The sequence below is a fragment of the Triturus cristatus genome, chromosome 2_1 (assembly GCF_964204655.1).
Source record: "Triturus cristatus chromosome 2_1, aTriCri1.1, whole genome shotgun sequence".
Classification (NCBI taxonomy): Eukaryota; Metazoa; Chordata; class Amphibia; order Caudata; family Salamandridae; genus Triturus; species Triturus cristatus.
Window position 1 is genome coordinate 362,425,358 of NC_140581.1, and position 23,136 is coordinate 362,448,493.

Consider the following 23,136-nt stretch of genomic DNA (forward strand, 5'->3'; position numbering starts at 1 on the left):
CTGAACTTTCTTTACTTGTTGCTGAGTATCTCCAAGGGCTTGAAGTAGAGCTTGCCACCTGTTCTGAAGTCTCAGGGACCGCAAAGTCTTCACCGACCTCTGGGTACTGCCTCTGGAACTGTACTTTCAGTTACCAGAGAGGGCCCCACCGCATCTCACACTGCAACCCTGGTCTCACTGACGACGACCGCCGCCACTGCTTGCACCGTGGCCTGTGGGCACCACACTCCGCACCGCCTCGTTTCACTTCGCCGCCCTGGTCTCACGGACGCCGTTGCTGCCTGCTGACTTCGACAACCGTGAACTCACCGTGACTTGGGGGCACCGCTCGTAAGTATTGCGATACACGCCCCATCCCACACCGCAGTCTGGTCTGATTGACGCCAGATTCCTGCAACTGGCACTGTCGCCTGCACCGTGATCTGTCAGCACTGCAACAAGCACTGCCTTCACTCCGCACCGCAGCCCTGGTCTCCCCGATGCAGCTGGACGACCGTCACCGAGCCGCTGCCTGCACCGCAACCTGAGGGCACCGTATGCTGCACCTATCCACTTGGCGCACAAATTACTGCCTAGCACCAATATAGGCAGGATTGTTTTTGTACAGGAAGGGGCACCTTCCTTCACCAAAACAATCCCGAGGGACATTTTCCTCTTTCTATGTGAGCTGCGGAATGCAGCAAACACGGAAAGAGGAAAAAACGAGGAGAAATGGAAACATAACTCCTTGTTACGCCTCCAGTGGGGAGGGGTAAGGTTTTGACGCTGCCCCAGCTTTACGTGATTTTGTAAATCTGGGGCAGCATCAAAATCTATGGGTGTTAAGTGGGGACCCCACGCAAAGCCCATGGAACACAACCTTTACGCAGATGAAGGCATCGCATTGACTTGCGCTGCATGTCTCACTCCATATCTATGAGGCCATGCAAAGCCATGCAGGGTGACTTTGCACTGCCTCATAGATATGGTTGAGACGCCTGCGCCAACGGAGCATCAAACAAAGTTCTGTTTTGGCGATGCAAGCCTCTCATAAATAAGCCCAAAATATTCTGTACATTTTTTAGGTCTTTCACCATCAGGTATCTACATATAAAATAATGGGCAGTGCAAATGAAAAATACATTAAAAAAGTTATTGCTCAGTGGGAAATGCACTGTCTTACATTATGAAACCTCTATTCGTTAATTGTAAGAAACTGTCTCTATATATACTACACCAAAATGAGTTATAGTGTGTATAGAGTCCAGGTGACCCCAGAGGTAGGCAGAGGTTAAAGTTAAATAGAACCTTTCTCTCTATTTGTGGTAGAGTGGTCGAGCAGTAAGGCAGTATCAGAGGACAGTGTTAAGCATTTGATGTGCACACTCAGTCAGCAAATGAATTCACACACTCAAGAACTAAACTCTAGGCCAATTGTTTTTGTATAAAGATATATACTGTTGTTTATTTTTAGAACCAAGCAATACTGGCACAGGTAAGCATAAAATACTTTTCAGTAATAAATTGCTGAACAGAGAACAGTTTGAAAATGCAATAGAACTTCTAATTTGTTTGATTTACAGGGGATGCAGCAGGTTGCAACACTTAGCAAATACAATACATTGGAATGAATAGGCTTTTTCAGTCAATTACAGGTAAGTTACTTTTTACGTTACTTTTCTAACTCAGTGCTGGATATCTAGATTCAGCACTGGGACATTTCCTGTAAACAGGTAAGTAAATACGTATTGGTTGTTTGTGCGATTTTTAAAGAATATTTTTAGATTTCAAAACTCCACACTTAAAAACTTTGTGGAAGATAATCGTTAATGCGATCCAATGGAGGAAAAACAGGTTATCGGTTCACAGGTAAGTAATCGAGTGTGGGAGTTAAGGTTCTGGGGTTAGACTCAGGGGTCCCCCAGGGTCAGTGATGCACTGTTGTTGCACCCTCAGGGGCAATAGGGCGGCCGTGTGCATTGTGTTGAGGCCCAATGATATCCAATGGGGATTAGAGGGCAAGCAAGCCACTGGGTTGTGGGAGCAAAGCTCCTAGGGTTAAGGTCAGGGCAAATAGGGAAACAAAGTAGCACAAAAGGTGCACCCTCAGCGGCACTGGGGCGGCCCGGTGCAGAGGGCTGTTTCGACGCCGGGCACCCTGTTGTTTTCTATGGAGAACCTCCGGTTTGCAAAAGCACTGCAGGCAGGGAGACAAAAGACTTCTGGGTGCGACCACCACTTGGAGAGGTAAGTTGGGAAGTTAAGGGTTGGTTAGGCACCGTCGGTTTGGGCGTCAGGTGCAGGGGTGCCTTTTGGAGTAGGATCTTCTTACCAGCTCCTGGTCGCAGTTAGGGGGGCCTTCTGGATTTCGATTGCAGGTGTCGGCTGGAGGCTTGAGGCAGGTCAGGGGTCGCCGGACCTCAGGACAGGATTGCCGGGATGACCTCCTCCCTCATGGTGTTTTTCCACTCGAGCTCGGGCCGGGTTCGGCGGGTGCAGAGTGGGCTGGATTTGCGGTCTCTGGCTGCTGCCAGAGGGTGCAGTTGAACAAATCCGGTGTTCACGGGAGGAGCAGTCTTTGGAAGTGAAGGCAGGCAGGTCCTCCGGGGTTTTCGAGGTTGCTGGCTGCAGAACACACTGGGATTTCAAAGGAGCAGGTTCGAGGGGAGACAGGCCGGTAGGGCTGGGGCCAAGTCAGTGGGCGTCTTCCTCTTGTTAGCTGGCTGCACGGCTGTTCAGTCCTTCTTTTCTTCTTGTTGTCAGGCTGGATCTGAGGAAGCAAGGTTCAGGGTGCCCACTAAATACTAGATTTAGGGGTGATACAGGTAGGTAAAGGGCAGGGACCAATGGGTCCCTTTCCTGGGGTGGGTACACCCCCTATCGTGCCACCCTCCAGTGGGAGGGGGACAGGAGCCTGTACCTGGTTAGTTGGGTTCCCCATCCTCAAGATGGCGGGGACTCAGATTTGTGCTTCACCTCGCCTCCCCCACCTGAGGGGTGGAGTTGGCAGAGGTGGGCCCTCACTTGTTTTTCCCGCTGGCTCTCCCGCCCAAAGTGGGGGGTAGAACCAGTGGGGACCAGTTGCTGAAAGCAGCAAATGGTCTGGGGCGGCCCACAAAGGCGGCATGCCTTTGAAGCTTCCCCTTTGTGAACCCTGCCCATTCTGGGGGAGGAGACTCCACACCTGGTCCCAGGATGTGCATTGTTTCAGGCCCCAGACATCAGCAGTCTCTCGACCCAGGGGTCCAGAAACATGTCTGGTGGTGGCAGCTGAAAGCAGCCACTCAGCCTGGACACTAGTGGTGGGTTAGTTTTCAGGGGGCATCTCTGAGATGCTCTCTGTGTGCATTTTTCATTAAATCCCACACTGGCATCAGTGTGGGTTTGATGTGCTGAGAAGTATGATACCAAACTTCTCAGTTATCAGTGTAGCCATTATGGTGCTGTGGAGTTCGTAATGACAAACTCCCAGCACCATATACTCCTAATGGCAGCACTGCACTTACAGTGTCTAAGAATGGACTTAGACACTGTAGGGGTACAGAGCTCATGCACCTGTACCCTCACCACCGGCATAGGGCACCCAGCTAGAGGGGTGACTGATCCATGCCAGGACAGTGGGTTGTAGGCATGGCCCACAGGGATGTGTGCCATGTCGACTCTTTACTTTGTTCTGCACCAAAACACGCAGCCTGCAAAGGCAGTGTGTGTGTGTAAAGGTACAGGGCCTCTAAGGGTGGGACAATAAGTGCTGCTTCCCTTAGAGGTCTTCCTTGGTCATAGTGCCCTGGGTACCTGTGGTGACAATTACCAGGGGCTGACCTGTGGCCAGAGATGCCAATTGGGTTAGATTTGGGGAAAGAACACAGGCACTGGGAATCTGATTGGCAGGGACCCAGGGCCCACCAAGAAAAAGTGCATCAGTAGTCTGGCAAAAAGTGTGTGTGTGGGGGGGGGGGGGGGTACTGCAACAGAAACCCACTTTCCTAAACAAATGCACTGCAGAGGTCTATGTGTGACCAGAGAACCACAGAATTAAATCTTGATTGGTGCAGTGGAGAATAGTGAGGTGTAGTATTTTTAGTGCTACGAGGTCACAGCCTGTGACAGAAAACACTGTGAATATGTAAGTACATTTTTTATACTTGCATTACACACAGGGTAAGATAGAATGCTGCAAAACACGCAATAGTTTTACGATAAAATGATGCTTTGAAAATGTAGATTTTAGTAATACCAGAGCATATGTAATTCATTTCTTTTTTTACATAACTATCCCTTCAAAACCTCGTTAGGGGCACTAAGGGCTGTATAAATACAGTTAAAATTAAAAGCTAGAACTTCCCAGCCCAGTTGTAAACTCTTTGTACTTCCACCCACAAAAACAAATCTTTCTCATCACAAGAGCCAGAACTGCTCCCAAGCATAATTTACACGTGCAGATGAACTGATAAGGCACATTTGCATTTCATTCAGCCAAGCAGCTGATAACGATTTAAATTAGCCGTCCCAGGATGGCTATCTTTTTGCAGGAACAAGTGAAGCTGGGGAATCTGTGACCCCATGCCCCCCTGGAGATCACGCACCACAGATTGAAGACCTCTGCCCTAGGTGCTTCTCCAAAATTATGCTCTCAACTTTTGGATTTTTTTGAGAATAAGATCAAGGCTATTATTGAGATTCCAAATGCAGCTAGAGCCAATAACAGTGTGGACCCCGCTGAGTTAGGGGTTCGAAACAGATTTGCAGCTAATATCTGTGCTGAGCCCTATGGGTCTGGGAGGCAGTCTTTACCAGCTTTGCCTGCATCCTCTTGCACCTTGACAGAGTTTACTATCATTTCGTTAGAGAACTCTGAGAAAGCTCTTCGAGCCTGTAAATCAGGTTCTCCTGACGATACCTGTCCTCCCTAGATCCTAGTTGCCAATGCCTAGGCCATCAACCCCACTTTGAAGTTTCTCTTAAACAACGCACGGTGCCAGGCCACGGTTCCTAGTAGTTGGAAGAAGGTCACTGTTAAAAAAACCTTCAGCGGATAAATCTATCTCAGGCAATTATCAACCTATTTCTTTGATACCTGCTTTTTCAAAGATTCATGAAAAACTGGTCAATGCCCAACTATCTAGGTACTTTGATTCCAATAAGCTGCTGCATCCATCGCAATCTGGATTACGCCTGTGATACAGCATGTTGTTCACTCTGGTTGAGTTCTCGAACGCTATTAAATTGGCAGTAGACATGGGGAAGAAAGCTGCCTTCTCTCTGCGGCATTCGATACAGTCTCCCATCTTATCATGTTGCAAAGCTTGCGGGACACTGGGATAGGTGGGATCGCATTGGCTTGGCTGGGTTCCTTTCTGTCAAACAGAAGTCAGTCTGTTTGGATGCCTCAATTTGCCTCTTTAGCTGCCCTTGTGGAATCCTTTGGAGTGCAGGTCATCTCTTAAGATGACAACAAACAGATTCTTTTAACCTGGGACAGGAACATCTCTAAGGCCCAAAATAGATTCGAAGCGTGCCTGTCAGCAGTGTTCCATTGGATGCACTGGAGTAATCTCCAATGCAACACCAGTAAAATAGAGGTTTTGGTTTTTGGATCCCCTCCCCCTTCTCAGAGTGGCGAATTTTGGCCCAGCTCTGCCCCTTCCCCTCTGACCCCTGCAACAGTGGTTTGTGAAGTCTGACAAAAATGTGTCGTTTAAATCTCAGTTGGAGAGTGCCATTGGGTCCGGGTTTTTTTTTTCTCGATTTTTGAGGAATTGTTTGCTCCAGCTTTCTTTGTCATGTCAGAACAGTAGTCCATGCCCTCATAACATCTCGGCTGGAGTATGCCAATGCCTTATTCTGGGGTGCCCTCTGTACCTATTCAAACATCTGCAGTTAGTACAGAAAGCTACAGCCCAGCTCTTGCTTAACATCTTGAGAAACACTTAATTTATTTCCATCTCAAGAATTTGCACTGGCTTCCTGTACACGAGAGAGTGATGTTTATGGGCTTGGTGTTGGCCCATAGAGCTTTCTATGGCCTAGGTCACATCTATCTTACCAAGACACTCTCACACTACCATCCTACGAGAACTCTCCTCTCGTCAGATGCTCTGTTGGCAGTGGTACCCATGATCAAGCAGAAGAAATAGGGAGGCACCTCCTTTTCAGCATTGGCCGCTACAGAGTGGAATGCCCTTCCTTTGAATCTGCGTGCGATGAAGGATGCAGGCTCTTTCAAACACGGCCTAAAAATCTGGCTGTTTAACTGTGCTTTTTGATGCACACTCCGTATTTGTGAGACCAGTGGACAATGTACTGTACGGAGTAGCCACATGCTTTATAAGTGCCACTTTAATGTGTAAGATTATTCCCCCTCTCAACAGGCTTGAAACGCGGTGGGCAGTGTGGGATGCCTGTAGGGCTGTGCCTAACCCACCGCATGTGCCAAACCCCTACTGTGAACAGCCTATGGCCTGCACAACAGCAATTTGCCACATGATCTAGTCTATGACCAGACCTGTGTACATTTTGTGAGGCTGTTTGCCACTGCAGTACAATAGGGGGTGCCACGGTATCCATGAACCATTTTCTGTTTACTTGACCCATGGGAGAGCCCCTTGAGACCCAACCCCAACCTTTACATGACCCTGGGATTCAGACTGTGCCCACCGTGCCCTCTTATCTGGCCTTTCATTTTATTTTCAGGACTTGGGGACCAAGTACCCTAGTCCTCTAATGGCGGCTGCAACATTTTCTTCAGTGTTGCAGGCAGCCAATAAGATCACTCAGTATCGTGTTACCAAAATGATAGAGGGGAGAAAAAGTTCCTTCGGCCAATCAGAATGCAGGTTTTTTTTCCTGGCATTTTTGGTACTAACCATCCAGATATACTTAGGTTTTTCGAAGGGTTAACCCCTTCATGCCTAAACTGAGCCCCTCTTTAATTGCCAATTTCTTGGTAAAGACTGAACAAATTTACACCACATTACAAAAAGCATTGTTGGAGTAATCTTCTAACTTTTTGCTAGATTTGGTGTAATTCTATTCAGCAGTTTTGGTCCATCTGAGAAAAACCGTTCCTAAATGAATTAACATGAGAAATCACACTTTTGGAGGCACCTATTTTTCATTTGTCCACACTTGATAGATCAACGCTAAACTTTTCATGAAGGAGACAAGGTAAATGAACATTTTTCTTTGGAAAGCATGGTGTAGATTCATCAACCAGCTCAACATTAAACAAAGAAAAAATGCTCTTCCTATGGAAACTTTGACCTAACTATAACTACACAGTAGCAACCACCATTGAATGTGTGCATATATTACATTCACTGAAAAAAAACAAAGGTTACAGGGATGTTAAAGTTAAGTTCAGATTTTACACCCACAAAACCATAGAAATTCAGCAGATATAGTTATCTCAAGTAACTATACCTCGTGACTTAAGGTACCTATAACTCGCGCCCCAGCCATGCATAGTTTTCTCATCAATAATATCACTGCAAATGTTGCAGAGATATTATCAATGATGTCATAGAAGATGTCATGAGTGATGTAATATGTGGGGTAAATAGAAGTGCAGGGCGAGGGTACGGGTTATAGTTACCTTAAGGCACGAGTTATAGTTACTTGAAATAATTATAACTGTTCAATTTCTATAGTTTTGTGGGAGTAAAATCTAAATACAACTATAACGTCACTGTAACCTTTGTTTTTTCCAGTGAATTTCACCTGTTCTTTTTAATATAAATTGTACTATGATTTGACCCATAACATCAATTTACTAGCATACATGTTCACAAGTTTATAAATACATTTTTTTTCACACATTTGTTCCTATTAAATATTTTAAAATGAAAAGTGTAAAAATTAAGTTAAGGTATCTTATGTAGTCCTTCTATGAATGTAATGCACCAAGTCTTCAATTTTTTTCAAATTTATTTTATGGATCCAAAGATCCGTTGCGAATCCTTGATCAAATATGGGGTCTGCTGGTTATATTGCACACATTTAATACTTAAACAATAACACATTTAGTACAAATATATGCTACTGCAATTTCTAGAAGTGTATCACTGCCTGTGTCTGGGTGTGTGAGTGGTTGCGTGAGTGACTGTCTCGGTATGTGAGTGGCTATGTGGGTGTGTGAGTAGCTGTGTGGGCATGTAAGTGGATGTGTGGTTTTGTGGGTCTATGAGTGAGTGTGTGCATGGCTGTATGGGGGGTCTGTGTAGTGTGTAAGTGGGTGTGTGAGTGGGTGTCTGAGTGGCTATGTGGGTCTATGAGTGAGTGTGTAAGTGGTTTTGTGGGTCTGTAAGAGGGTGTGTGAATGGGTGTATGTGTTTTTTAACTGGGTCTGGATCCGCTGCGGAGTCACATGGGAGGCCGTGCTGAGCGCCACAGTGGATCTGCGGATCCTCGCTCGCAAAAAATGCAATGTTTTTGGACAAATTTTTACCCATGAAGGTTCCCTCTGAGACAACTCCGTCAGTCCAATGGGGTCAGTATACCTATCACCTAACCCATTATATCCCTTTTATACTTTCTTTCCTCCTACCCGCCCGCCCCCTGGGAACCATGTCCTGAATCACAAAATGGTGGGTGCAACTTTTTTCTCAGGTTGCAACCAGCCAATCGCTGCATTGCTGTTGTCGCGTGGATCCGCGGATCCTCTGCGGTGAACCTGTGTACCTAGATATACAGAAATCCTTTTTGTTTAATAACTCCAAAACTACTGAACAGATTTACACAAAATTATTAAAAGCACTTTTTCTGGACCAAGATTTAACTTTCTGGCCAAATTTGATGTCATTCCGTTTAGTGGTTCAGGCTGTAGTCATGTCTAAATTCTCTCTGAGACATTTCTTGAGAAAAATGCATTTTGGGACCCTTCCCTTTTTCTTGGCCCCAGCTTGACGAATCACCCCAAACATTTCCAGACAGCAGCTGAAGTGAGTGGCAAACTAATTTTTAACATTGTGTGACGTTTCGACAACTGGCCCCAAATTTATATGCATAACAAAAATGCTCCATCTATGGAAACTAGTTCCTAACTATAACTACCTACTGGTGACCGGCAGTGTATGTATATGTGTATATATGTATGTATGTGTATATATGTATATATACTTAACAATGTAAATGCTTCTTCCCATCTCCGAACCCTAAAACAAAAAAACTTACTATACCTAGAATTTCTAATGGTTGTTTAGTTTAAGTTTTGTTAGTATAGAAACAATAAATAAAGTTTTTCTAACTATTACTAAGTGTTAACCTTTGTTTTTTATTTATTTAATGAAAAAGAGTTTTAAATCGTAGCGTTTACTGTCATTGAGTGGAGTGTCGTTAAGTAGTGTTACAGAGTACAGAGGAGGAAAGTGTCGTACAAGGCAGTGTCATACAGTGGAGTGGTGTACAGTGGCACAGAGTGAAGTGGCGTATAGTGGAATAGCATGGAATGGCACAGAGTGAAATAACGCAGAGTGGATTGGCCTAGTGTGGTATGTAGAGTAGAATGACATATAATGTAACAGCACAGAGTGGAGTGGCATACAGAGGATTTGCTTAGAGTGGCGTACATTAGATTGGTATAAAGTAGAGTGATGTACAGTAGACTAGTATAGAGTGGCATAGTTAAGTGGCATAGTGTGGTGCAGTGTACCGTGATGTAGCATACAGTGGAGAGGTGTAGAATGGAGTGCCATACAGTGGAGTGGAATAAATTTGAGTGGAGTGGTGTACAGTGAAGCAGCATAAACCTGAATGGCGTACCATGGAATGGCGTAGAGTGCAGTACTGTACAGTAGAGAGGCATATAGTGGAGTAGAGTCGAGTGGCGTACAGTGGAATAGTATACAGTTGAGAGGCGTGGAGTTGGGTAGAAAGGAGTTGCATAGAGTTGACTGGTGTACAGAAGAGTGGCATAAAATGGAGTGGCGAACAGTAGAATAGCGTAGAGTTGAGTGGCATAGATTGGAGTTGCTTAGAGTGGAATAGTGTCGAGTGGAGTGGCACACAGTGGAGTGGTGTACTGTTGAGTGGAATAGACTGGAATGCCATAAAGTCGAGCAGCTAGTCATACAGTAGAGCGAAATGCCATAGAGTGGAGTACTGTAGAGTTAGTGGCGTAACAGAGTGGAGGAGAGTGTTGTAGTGGAGTAGAGTGGAGTAGCATGGAATAGCATAGCATATAGTGGGGTAAAGTGTCAGAGTGGGATGGCATGTTGTACAGTAGAATGGCACGTAGTAGAGTGGAGAGGCGTAGAGTCAAATAAACGGTCATAAATTGGAGTGGCGTCTTGTACAGTACAGTGGAGTGGAGTGGTGTGTCGTAGAGTTTTGGAAAGTGACGTAGAGTGGAGTAGAGGGTTGTACAGTGAAGTGTAGGGGCACAGAGTGCAGTACAGTGTAGTGTAGTGGTACAGAGTATAGTATAGCCTTGTAGAGTAGTGCTACATAGAGTGGAGTGGCGTGGAGTGGTGTTGAGTGGAGTGTCATACAGTGGCATAGAGTGGGGTAATGTGTTGAACAGTGGAGCAGAGAGAAGTCCAGTGGAGTGACGTAGTGCAGAGTGGAGTAGTGTGTTTTAGAGTAGAGTGGCATGGAGTAGCATATAGTGGAATAAAGTTTCATAGAGTGTAGTGGTGTGTTGTACAGTGGACTTTACTGGAGTGTTGTAGAGTATTGGAAAATGTTGTACAGTGGAGTGTCACAGAGTGGATTACAGTGTTGTACAGTGGAGTTGCATGGAGTAGAGTATAGTGTAGCACAGTAAGGCAGAGTTGAGGGGAACAGACTGTCGTAGAGTTGAGTGGCATAGATTAGCATACAGTGGAGTGGCATAGAGCGCAGTAAGGGAGTAGTGTCTCGTACATCATAGTACGGTGGGGTGGAGCAGCATAGAGGGAATTGCGTAGAATGCTGTAGACTGGAGTAGGGTGTCATACAGTGAAATAGAGTGCTGTCGACTTGCATTGACAGGAGTACATTGTTGTACAGTGGTGTGCTAGAGAGTGGAATATAGTGTGGTGGAGGGGAGATGCGTAAACTGTCGTTGAGTGGAGCACAGTATGGGTGAGCAGAGTACAGTGGTGTTGAGAATTGTGGAGTGTCATACACTGGAATAGAGTGGAATGCTTTACAGTAAGTGGAACAGCGTACAGTGGAGTAGAGTAGAGTGGAATAACGTAGAGTGGAGTAGTGTAGAGCTGTGTAGTGTTGACTGCAGTGGCATGAAGCAGAGTGGAATAGCGTATATTAAAGTGCTGTAGAGTAGAATGAAGTGGGGTACAATGAAGTGGGGTAGAGTGCAGTGGTATACAGTGGATTAGAGAGGAGTGGTGTAGAGTGGAATGGTATAGAGTGGAGTGGGACAGAGTGGAGTGTGGTACTTTAAACAGATGTAGTTTGAAAGTGGGTGAACGGACGTAGATGTAATATGACAGGAATATAGATTATGTGGTGTAAAAACACATCTTTGGTAGTATATGTAAATAGTTTAAGTAGTGTGTAAGTTATAAGGGTCAAAATACTTAGTTACATAGTGTGCCACAGTATATTCTGATGACGAGGCAGTATATGATCGGCAAACGGCTGTTTTTCCAAAATGTAAAAGTAGTTTTTAGCACACTTTGGCGGCGTTCTGGGTTAGGGCCTCAGATATAGGTAAGTAGTAGGTTTTATTGTTGTCCCACATCTATTACCACTTGATTAAGGTGGTGATAGGTTGTGTCATTTGTTTATATTTTTCTATATATTATTTAAAAAATAGAAGAACTGCGCTAGTACCTACAAAGTAACAGAGTAGTTGCAGAAAAAATGTAAAAATGCATTTATATAAAAAAAATACACTGTAGTATACTATATTAGTGACATATAGTGCAGTACAGCATATTTACAATTTTTTAACAAATGTAATTAACAAAAAAATTAAGTAGTGCTGTCATTTGTAGTTATTACCGCAATATTCCATAGACATTTTTGTAAAGAATTAAATATGTATAAAATTGAAAATACAATGTGGTACACTATATTCGTAAAACATAGTATAGTACAGAGTATTTCAAATTTTTTAACATTTACTTTTTATTTATTATTAAGTACTGAGGTACTTCCTAAGAAGTAACAAGGTACTGGGTATATTTTTAAAAACTCTATAGAAACGTATAAATAATTTTTCCTACCTACTACCACTTTTATAAGGTGGTAATAGGGAGGTAAAAATATAAAACCTAATTCTTACATCTATATAAGGCCCTAACCTAGAACACAGCCAAAGAGCACTTAAAAAAACATGGCTGACTTTAACTTTTGTAAAGGCAGTCATTAGCCAGTTATTATTTAATCACATAATGCCTCGTCATTGCTATGTACTGCGGTACTTTCGAAAAATACCACAAAATGTAACAAAACTACAGCACCCACTGACATCACTAAGTTAAAATGCCTTATGACTTTAAAAATACATACCCCACTTACCTGTACTACCCAAAATGATCATCTACACTCCATAATCTATATTCTTCCCAAATGTCATTCAAATCCATTCAGCCTTTTGTGCGCTACATGCTATACAAAAGTCTACATGGAAAACGTATTGGTGAAAAATGTTTTTTATTTTGGACCTCCGTTTTTTTCTTTGCAGCCCCTTGATGTGCGAGAGTGGCTGTATAAGTGGGTGTGTGAGTAGCTGTGTGGGTGACATAGTGGCTGTGTGAGTGGCTGTATTGGTGAGTGACTGGGTGTGTAAGTGGCTGTATAGGTGAGAAAGTGGCTGTTTGAGTGAGTGTTCGGTATAGTGAGTTGGTGTGTGAGTGGCTGTATGGAAGAGTGAGTGGTTGTATGGATGTGTGAATGGGCATGTAAATGGTTGTGTGGGTATATGTGAGTGGTTGTATGGGTGAATGAGTGGCTCTGTTGAAAGGCTGAGTGGGTGAGTGAGTGGCTCTATGGATAAGTGAGTGGTTGTGCTTTGTGAATGGGTATGTGAGTAGTTGTGAGAGGGGGTGTATGAGAGGTTGTAAGTGGGTGTGAGTGGTTCTGTGGATGATGTCATTAGTGATGTCACAGACCATGTCATGAGTGATGTAATATGTGAGGTCATAAGCAGTGCATTTCAGGGGATTAAGTTACAGTTCACAAGTTAACTATAACTGGTGAATTTCACTGTTTTTGTGCGAGTGAAATCTGTAACCTTTGTTTCTTTCAGTGAATTTCTACATTTTTAAAATTCTATTTCCTAACTGTAACATCCCTGTAGCCTTTGACAATGAGTGTGTGAGCGAGTGCATGAGTGTCTGAGTAGGTTTGTAAGTGGGTGTGAGAGAGAGTATAAGTGGGGCTGTAAGTGGGTATATCCATGTCTGAGTGGGTGTGTGTCTCTGAGAGGGTCTGTGAGTCGGTACGTGAGTCTCTGAGTAGATGAGTGAATGGATCAGATAGGGTATGAATGATTCTGTAAGTGGGTGTATGAGTGTCAGAGTGGGTGTACATGTCTAAGTTTGTATGTGAGTGGGTGCATTAGTGAATGGGTCTGTGGGTGGCTGTGAGAGTGTCTCAGTTGTTTTGTGAGAGGGTGCACGAGTGCCTGAGTGGGTTCTGCTCATTTTCTGCTCACTTCTGTGGCATATAAGCAAAAACCGGCGATAATTATCGCTAAGGCCACTTAGCGCTAGGATAATTATCGCCGGCTAGCGTGGATTTTTATCACTGAGATTGCATGCTATTAGCAACGCTTGTATCAAAAGCGATAAAAATCCTAGCGCTAACTGCCAAACGTGAGATTATCGCTGGAAACCCAGTTTGGCGTTAGCTTGCTGATAGGGCCTCACATACTTAGCCATGATATCCACCATCATTAGAGATGCAAAGATGGGCGTTAGGAATTCAAGGGCTAAGGCAAGGTTTCACGTGATAGCGTGACCTTGCTGATATAGCGATAAAATTATCGCCGCTTTACGGCCAAAACGACCGCAAAAGCGTCGATAATTTTATATCGCCGCCTTGTAGATATGCCCCTCTGACCTTTATTTTGCCTCTTTCTGCTCTTTTCCGACATTAATTTTGCCTCTTTCTGCTCCTTGCTAACCTTTAGTTTGCCTCTTTCTGCTTGTTGCTGACCTTTAGTTTGCTTCTTTCTGCTCATTGCTGACCTTTAGTTTGCCTCCTTCTGCTCTTTGCTGACCTTCATTATGCCTCGTTCTACTGCCTTCTGACCTTTATTTTGCCTCTTTCAGCTAGTTTCTAACCTTAATTTTGCCTCTTTCTGCTTGTTTCTAACCTGCATTTTACCTCTTTCTGCTCTTTTCCGACCATTATTTTGCCTCTTTCTGTTCATTGCTGACCTTTAGTTTGCCTCTTTCTGCTCCTTGCTAACCTTTAGTTTGCCTCTTTCTGCTTGTTGCTGACCTTTAGTTTGCTTCTTTCTGCTCATTGCTGACCTTTAGTTTGCCTCCTTCTGCTCTTTGCTGACCTTCATTCTGCCTCGTTCTACTGCCTTCTGACCTTTATTTTGCCTCTTTCAGCTAGTTTCTAACATTAATTTTGCCTCTTTCTGCTTGTTTCTAACCTGCATTTTACCTCTTTCTGCTCTTTTCCGACCATTATTTTGCCTCTTTCTGTTCATTGCTGACCTTTAGTTTGCCTCTTTCTGCTCGGTCCTGACCTTTAGTTTGGTTCTTTCTGTCTTTGCTGGCCTTTATTTTGCCTTTTTCTGCTAGTTTCTAACCTGTACTTTGCCTCTTTCTGCTCGTTTATGATCTCTATTTTGCCTCTTTCTGCTCTATTCCTACCTTTATTTTGCCTCTTCCTCCTCATTGCTGACCTTTAGTTTGCCTCTTTCTGCATGTTGTGGATCTTTATTTTTCCTCTTTCTGCTGGTTTCTCACCTTTATCTTGCCTCTTTCTGCTAATTTCTGACCTGTTTTCTGCCTCTTTCTGCTCATTTCTGACCTTCATTTTGCTAATTTCTGACCTTTAGTCTGCCTCTTGCAACTCTCGTTTCTGATCTCTACTTTGCCTCTTTCTGCTAATTTCTGAACTTTATTCAGGCTCTTTCTGCTAATTTCTGACAGTGTTTTGCCTCTTTCTGCTCATTTCTCACCTTCATTTGGCCATTTTTGCTGGTTTCTAACTTTTATTCTGCCTTTTCCGCTCGTTTCTGACCTTTCTTCTGCCTCTTCCTGCTCATTTCTCACCTTCCTCTTGCCTCTTTCTGCTCGTTGCACAATCTGCGGACCAAAAGCTAGTTTCTTCCAAATTTGATGTAATTTTGTACAGCAGTTCGGGCTGTAGTCGTGTCTAAAGCTCCTATGTAAATTAACACAGCAAAAGAACTTTTTTTGACTGACCCTTTTTCTCAGCCCATGCTTGATGGAACACCCTGATAATTCCTATGCCCAACAAGAATCACCAGCACTTTCTTAGAAATTTTGTGAACATTCATTAAACAGTGCCAAATATATAAACGCTTTTCCAATGGAAACATGGTATTAACTAAAACTACCTACTGGCGATAGCCAGTCAGATATATACATACATATACATACATATACATATATATCCGATAGCCAATCGGTAAAATATATATAAAACATATATATTTTACCGACTGGCTATCGCCAGTAGGTAAGACCACCACCTGTGTTGCACAGCCTTTCGAAGTCCGTGGGACGTCAGGAGCAGCAAAACAGTCAGCTTCGTTGCGGTGCCTGCAGATCCAGATGAGTGACTCCTTCACTTGAATGGAGATTACTTTGGGTGTCATTGATGCCCACAGGTCTGTTGAAGATCCTGGATAAAGCACAGACACAGAAAACTTGCAGAACAGCAAGACCAGGAGCAGCAGGAGTCTTCCTTGATGGAGGCTCGGTTCCAGGCGAAGTCCAGCGAAGTGTCCAGACAGTCGAAGAGTGACGTGGTTTCAAGCTTGAGTCTTGTTCCACAACGAATCTGAGGACCCACCCACAGCTAAGCCCTTTTATACCCTAAGAAAGGGGTTAGGACGACTCACGGGTCCCTCCCAGAGGGGAGGTAACTCCCATGTCCTTTTGCCAGATTCACGCCAGTGTAGGAGCCATGGGCTCCAGGAACTGGTTCCAACTGGTGTATGGAAGGAGGGCACCAAATGCGCCATTCAAACCAGTCTGGCAAGCGCCCCCATCCCAGCCCAATACACTAAATCCGGTCTGGGAGGTGGCCACACCTCCCTGTGGAAGGTAATCTATTGTTCTACATTCCCCTGCTCGAGATCAGTTCAGCAGCAGGAGGGCAGAATCATGTCTGGGGTTGGCAGCAGCACTATCTTGCTGGCAGACCCTTCATGGCTGTTACCGGTAGTACTGGGGGCTTTCCGGAGTCACCGCCGACACTGGTAACTGTGTTGGGGCATGATTCCAACATGTTTGATACTAAAAATGCCCAGGTTCGGCACAGCCACTATATAGTTAGCCATCGTGTAATGACGGATGGCCACTTTATGTATCAAAATGGCTGAATCCACTTACAAAGTCTGGTGAATCAACTCCGGGGTTTGTAGTGGTGTCCTGCTCATGCAGGGGCACACACACTTATAACCCAGCACCCTGCCTTCAGGATTGAAAGGCCTGCCTTAGGGGTGACTTATAGGTTTTAAGTGTAGTGCCCTCAGATATAAGAAACGTATATCTTTTGTAAGTGGTGCTAGCACCAGCTTACTTTACATAGGCTGCAATGGCATGCCTGTAATCACAGTTTGAGTGGTCTCTCATGGGTGGCATAATACATGCTGCAGCCTGTGGAAGACCCCTGGTGTACCTATGCCCTGGGTACCTCAGTACTATATTCTAGGGACTTATAGGGGTACCCCAGTAGCCAATTTTGGAGGTACCAAAGTATTGACCAGGTCAAATATAGGGAGGAAGCGCAGGAACTGGGGCCCCGATTAGCAGGATTCCAGTCAGACTAGTCAAAAAACATACTAACGCAAGCAAAAAGTGGGGGTAACCATGAAAGCAGATCCTACTTTCCAACAAAATATAGATATATATGCACACACACACACATTCTCATGTCATTAAAAAAAAGTACGTGTGGTAAAGTCCTATGTTCTAAAGTACCTTAAAATGATCTGCGTGGGACTTACATGCATTTTTAAGACTGCATCGCAAACATATGCAAGGCTGCTTGGTAAATGTAACATGCTATCTAGCGCATAGTTTAGATGAGGTGTAATTGAACAGAAGATAAACAAGAGCAAAGGTTGGTAGTATCACTTATCATTCAAAGTGCATAATATGGTGCAGGAAGAAGATGAGCTTAGAACATTCAAATGTTCAGGTAAACTTATAAGAATAATAACAATGTAAATGCAAAAGACAATGAGGAACTGTAGTAGTCACTTTTCAATTTATCCCTGCAGTCCAGAAATATTTGGTTCCAATACAACGGGATTTTAAAACTGAATTTCTATATCAGTTAACCAAGTTTGAGGTATGTGAGGTCATGCCTAGCACAATTTAAAGACTATGCTGTCAATGCTCCCATAGAATTGGAGTTATGTTCCATTAGCTTAGCATAGGTTGGTACATCATAGCTTAAGTATGTGCTGTCCACCTCCACTGAAAACTTGCCTGAGATCCATTGGTTTTCCTTCTCCTTCTGTTAATAACAGTGTAGGACTGAATGAATGGATAGGTAATATAACCATCATGAAAATACAGGGCCTTTATGTAGCATTTTAGATCACACTGGTCTGGAACCATGCTAATTTGTATATGTGATCTTCCAATAGTGCACAAGAGTGATTTGTAATAATAATTGACAAAATTCCTTGTAATGTCCAAAGGTTGTGCAATAGGGAGGTCCTTAGGAGGGCCCATCGACTCCCTACACTCAAAGAATGAAGAACGGGTTTGGATCTCTATATGGTTGCGGAGAAAGTGACATACAAGGCAAGGGGTTATCCCTGAAAATTTCGACAGATATGGGCGCCATGGATAAAGTATTATGGCTTAGAACTGGGTGAGGAGGAGGGATTGGACCCACTACTAGAAAGACCAGGGAAATGGCCTTGAAGATTGTGATGTCTGACCCATTGTTGACAAATGTGGATGAGTTGGATACGACCCTTAGCACATATATGTATGTAACACTGGACTCTAACCTCATGCTCTCTTTCAGAGGAACTGTTGCTATATTTTTTGCCCTGCACCAAATGCTTTTGCCATTCAAGCCTAAGTGCAAGGGAACCCACTGTATATTCGCCATTCCAGAATACCTTATGGACAGACTCATACACTGTGAGCTAACATTAATACAGGCAGGCAGCTCAGTGTCTGCCCCTGCGTATTAGCAATGCTGTGTGTATGCAGATAGATCGCTGTTCACTGGGTCTCTTCCTTGCCCTTCCTTCCTCATGACTATAGAGTTACTCCTTTTAGCTACACTGAACTCAAAGAACGGACAATGAGCTTCAGTCTTACTTGCCGATACATGTAGACTAGACTATTTAGTGCAACATAATTTCCTGTAACTGCAATACTTTGCAATGTCTCCGTTCTAGCTTGTCTGATCTTCAGCCATCTTGTTCATTGGGGGTTTTAGTTTGACACTAAATGGCCACAATTAATTGGTTGCCCAAACCATACTATTCTTTGCCTTTTCTATCACCATTTTACCTTTTCCATTGATCCTTGCTCAACGTTTACTGGGGCCATTTGCATGGGATGGCTGCAGCAGCATGTCTGATACTGAATGCGGTCCCTGAGAGCAGGTAAGCGTTTTGAACCCACATATGTATTCACAAAGGTATGATTGGCTTCCGGGAAAGAAGAAATGTAAAAGTGGCAATGAAAACTTCTAGGTCACGATTATTTGCTTAAGAGAAAAACAGCTTAGTGGAAAGGAGGTGAAAGCATTACCATAATATGAAGACATAACTCTTCTAATGGCACACGCAAAATTTCAGGAACAGAATAATCCAAAAAGCTTTCAAACCTGCAGGGATACAGCAAAGCATGTTTTTAAAATTCAGAAACATGGAAACAAAGCACCAGAGTTGCAAGCTGATGTTTCTAGAAGCCTTACCTTTCTCTTGTATACATTCGAAAGCAGAAACCATCTCGTACACGCCCAGCTCTCCCTTGGCGCTGGAGCGCGCTAGCTTTACTGACAAAGGTCTCCACGAGCGAACTCATCTGGCTGCTCTCATGGTACCTGACATTGAAAGGGATGGAAATGGGGTTTACAAGACAGTAATTGCATCTGTGCATTAAGAAAGCATTCACATATACAAGTGAACGAACAGCATGAGCTAATCAAGGTTAAGAAACAGAGAAGGGGTCTGTAGGGCTGGCAGGCTAGAATCTGACTAATGCGAGGTCTTTCGCATCTCATGAAGGGATGTCCTATCTTAGTAGCACCCAACAAGACGTTGTGTACAGGTCCTCATTGACGCTACATTTTTATCAATAAACAGCTGTTGTACATGGGCTTCTACTGGAATTCTCTGCGGTAAATTATCAAGCCCATTATCGCCACTTTAGCGGCAGTTTTCTGCCGCTAAAGCGGCGATAATTGTAACTCCGTTTCTTGATAATATGCCCCTTAAATCTTGGTAGGAAAAGCATACCTTTACAGTAGTTCCACAATTAAGAACATCTTGTGTGTTTCGATTTATTTTCATGGTGGAATATTAAACTAATGCTGTTGCCTTTCTGTCTTGTTAAAGGAATAGAATGTTAAATTTAAGGGTAACTCTCCTGTAAACTTTAACTAACACCTACATTTGAGGGATTCTGACATGGATTCAAGTTATCACCAGGCCAACTGTGTAGGAGATTTCCGTGGAATTTCACATTTATCACACTCAATTTACAATCAGAATGAGCTGTTAAAGAGAAGGGTGGGAGCCTTATGTGCAGACCAGTCTCTTATGCACCATCCAAGGCATTATACCTCTCTTCCACTGAAAGGCCTGAATGCACTCGATCCCGTCTCATACCTCCGAATTGGAACCGACTTTGCAGGAACTGACTTCCAGATCCTTTGTATTGATAGAACCCAAACTGTAGTAGCATCTTTATATCAATCCCACCATACAAACAGTGGAACTGCTACCTCCATTACAGGCAGTTTTGACAGTGAATGGTATAGCATGTGAATTTAACCCGCCTTTCCAATTATCAGGGTGGGGTAATCTGCTTTGATTCGCTATTTGATGTCATGTGGAACTATGCTGTAGAAAACAGCCCTGGCATTCTAATAGTTATCTATTCATATTTGCAAAGGCGTTTTAAGGTATGGGCAAAATGGGCAAATGCCCAGGGCCCCCACCTTCCAAGAGGCACCCGGGATAGAAAACCTTCGCTTTATCTAACTCACTCTATTGTCCTATCTCAGGTTCTCTCCTCTCTGCCTACCTCTATCTCGGAGTCCCTCTCACGTTGCCCAGTGGCAACATAAGAATTTTTGGGGGTTCTGGAACAACATATTTTAACTATTTATGTGTGAACTCCAGTTCTGAAAATTTGTTTCGGATCATGAGCGCCTCAATTCGCAGAAAATGGGCAGTTAATTTATGAACAGGTGCCCCGAAAAATGCCTAGCCTGGGGCCCCAAAAATCCTTAAGCCAACACAGCATATTTGTATAACTTTATCTCGTGTTGAGGGAACCTTAACAAATCCAGTCCCATTGGCAACGTCAAGACCACAGGAACATGGAACCTAAACTTTGGGGAGGTTCAATTATGTAAAAGAGAAAAAGGGACTGTTACAATACAAACGAATGCAAACATTTCTAGAATGCACACATCTCAGTACAGCTTTTACAAAGTCTAGCTGAGTCAGGATGTATGATAAAGTCAAGAAATGATGCAGTAGGCATCAATCTATACACAGCTCTGTTTCCTTCAAATGTCCAATATAGGACCAATATAATACACAAAATAACCTTGAATGTTAATAGTTTCTAGAGTTTACCCAAAACACGAATTCATGTTTCTGTTTCACTTCGCAGAGCTACCAGATTCTCATTTTAATAGGCATGCTCAAGTATCTAACGGTTAAATCAAGATTAAGAGTTGAGTTTAACCAAAAACTATAACAGAAGTTCCCATTTTAGAAGGCGTGTATGCAGAGTAGATGCGGAGGGGGCATTAGTCTTAGGGGCATATGCACAAAGAAGTGGCGGAGTGAGGCGTTAGCCGTCATGGCTTAACGCCACACTCCGCCACTTCTGAAAAGCAAGGATATGGGGCAGCCTTTTGTTTCCCCCTGCGCTGGCGCTACACTTAGCTTAATGCAGCACACATGGAAGTTACAAAATGTCATTTTTGTTTAAGGATTGTTTATGTGCAGGAAGGGTCACCTTCCTACACATAAACAATCCAAGGCCTTTAGCTTTTTCCATTTGTGCTGCATAAGGCAGCACACATGGAAAAAGCAAAAACAAGGAGAAATAAAGCATTTCTCCTCGTTTTGCCAAGTTAAGACCAGGTTTTCCCTAATATTAATTTTGGCTATGCCTCCTATTTACGCTGCCCTTTAAAATAGGGGGCAGCATCAAAATCAATGGATGTTGAGGTGGAATGCCCACCGCAACACCCACTGCCCACCATTTCACGCTAACCATAGCATGAAAGGGGGTCTCATTTACAAGGCAGCGTTAGGCCATGTTAAGTGGCTTAACTCTGCCTTGAAAATAAGGCGAAGACCCTATCACAACCGTGGTAGATATGTAGGGGTTTCGGGCCAATGGGAAGGGAAGACAGCTACGTTCGTCTCCATCTATGTCCCGCCCGGCCTGCAGTCGGAAACATTTAAAGACCTGAGCTCGATCTTCTTGACATTTCCGCTGGGACTCCTGGTGCTGGGTGGAGACTTCAATGCGGTGATGGCTGGGGAACTAGACCGACCGACTGACATCCGCCTCTTGCAATTAGACCCGCTCAGAGGTGCACACCATCTTTATAATTCATCCAAATTTGTCAATTTTCTTATCAGAGCGCGTGCAAATTGGTTATGTGCCATGCCCAATTGGCACCAAGGTACATAATAACTGACTTATTGGACACAATGGGGCTGGTGGATGGCTGGCGGGCGCACAACCCAGGCAGAACACAAAACACACACATATCTAGTGTACACCACAGTTTGTCACGCATAGACTATATTCTTGTCCCGGCTGCGCAGGCCCATGCTCTCCGGGAGGTACGTCATCTGGGGCGGGGCATTTCAGATAACTTCCCCGTGTGGCTAAGGATGGAATTGGACCACGTCAGCATCGGTAGAGTAGCCCTCATTAATCCGTGGTACTTGAAAGATCCGACTACACGGGAAAACCTTATTAAAGCCACTGATAGGTACTTTCAAGAAAATGAGGGTACGGTCGACTCAACACGGACCCTGTGGGAGGCATACAAAACGGTCATCTGGGGAGAGATGCTCTCCTTGATAGCAGGGACAAAGAGGGAAAGACAAGCTGAACTTGAAAGAGCAGAGGAAGACGTGTTAAAATCGGAAGAGGAAATAGCAAGAGCGGTAACCCTCGAGTGCCTTCACCTCCTGAGGTTAAGGCAAGACGAGTTTCACAGCCTCGCCAGGGATAGAGCCAGGGCGCAGAGTAGAGAAGTCCAGGGGCGGATCTACGAGCCCGGAGGTAAGGCCGGAAAGCTGATCACTTGGCTAGACAGACGGGAATGGGCGTCGAGACTGGTGCCTGAGGTGCAGGTAAAGGATTCTAGTATTATTACAGACCCGCAGGCCATTGCAGACACGTTTGCTGACCACTATCGGACGGTATATATAGTACGACTGGCCGGTTCACTGAAGAAGAAAACAGCGAGATGATTAGGGATATTAAATTACCCACGCTCTCGGTCGAACACAGGGATTACTTGGAATCCCCACTGACGGACGATGAGGTGGCGCAGGCCATCAGAGGCGTGCATTTAGGGAAAGCTTCAGGACCCAACGGTATCCCCAGTGAACTATATAAACTGAGATCTAATAAGCTCGCCCCCTACATCCGTTCTATGTTTGCCGAAAATAAGAAGGGAATGCTCCCATATGACCAACGAGTAGCCAACATAGTGGTCATATATAAAGAAGGCAAACCCAGAACCAGCTGCGCATCCTATAGGCCAATATCGCTTCTGAATGTGGAGCCCAAAGTCCTTGCAGAATTGCTAGCG

At 44.2% G+C, this 23,136-nt stretch overlaps 1 protein-coding gene across 1 annotated transcript in view; it reads right to left on the reverse strand.

Moving 5' to 3' along the window:
• DHX29 (DExH-box helicase 29) overlaps positions 1-23,136 on the reverse strand; it is a 1,004,292-nt gene that overhangs the window by 95,439 nt on the left and 885,717 nt on the right. Inside the window, exons 19-20 of the mRNA XM_085631302.1 lie at positions 19,030-19,158; positions 18,864-18,939 (exon numbers count right to left, since the gene is read on the reverse strand). Of these exons, the coding sequence (XP_085487428.1) occupies positions 18,864-18,939; positions 19,030-19,158 (205 nt within the window). The remainder of the gene's footprint in view (positions 1-18,863; positions 18,940-19,029; positions 19,159-23,136) is intronic.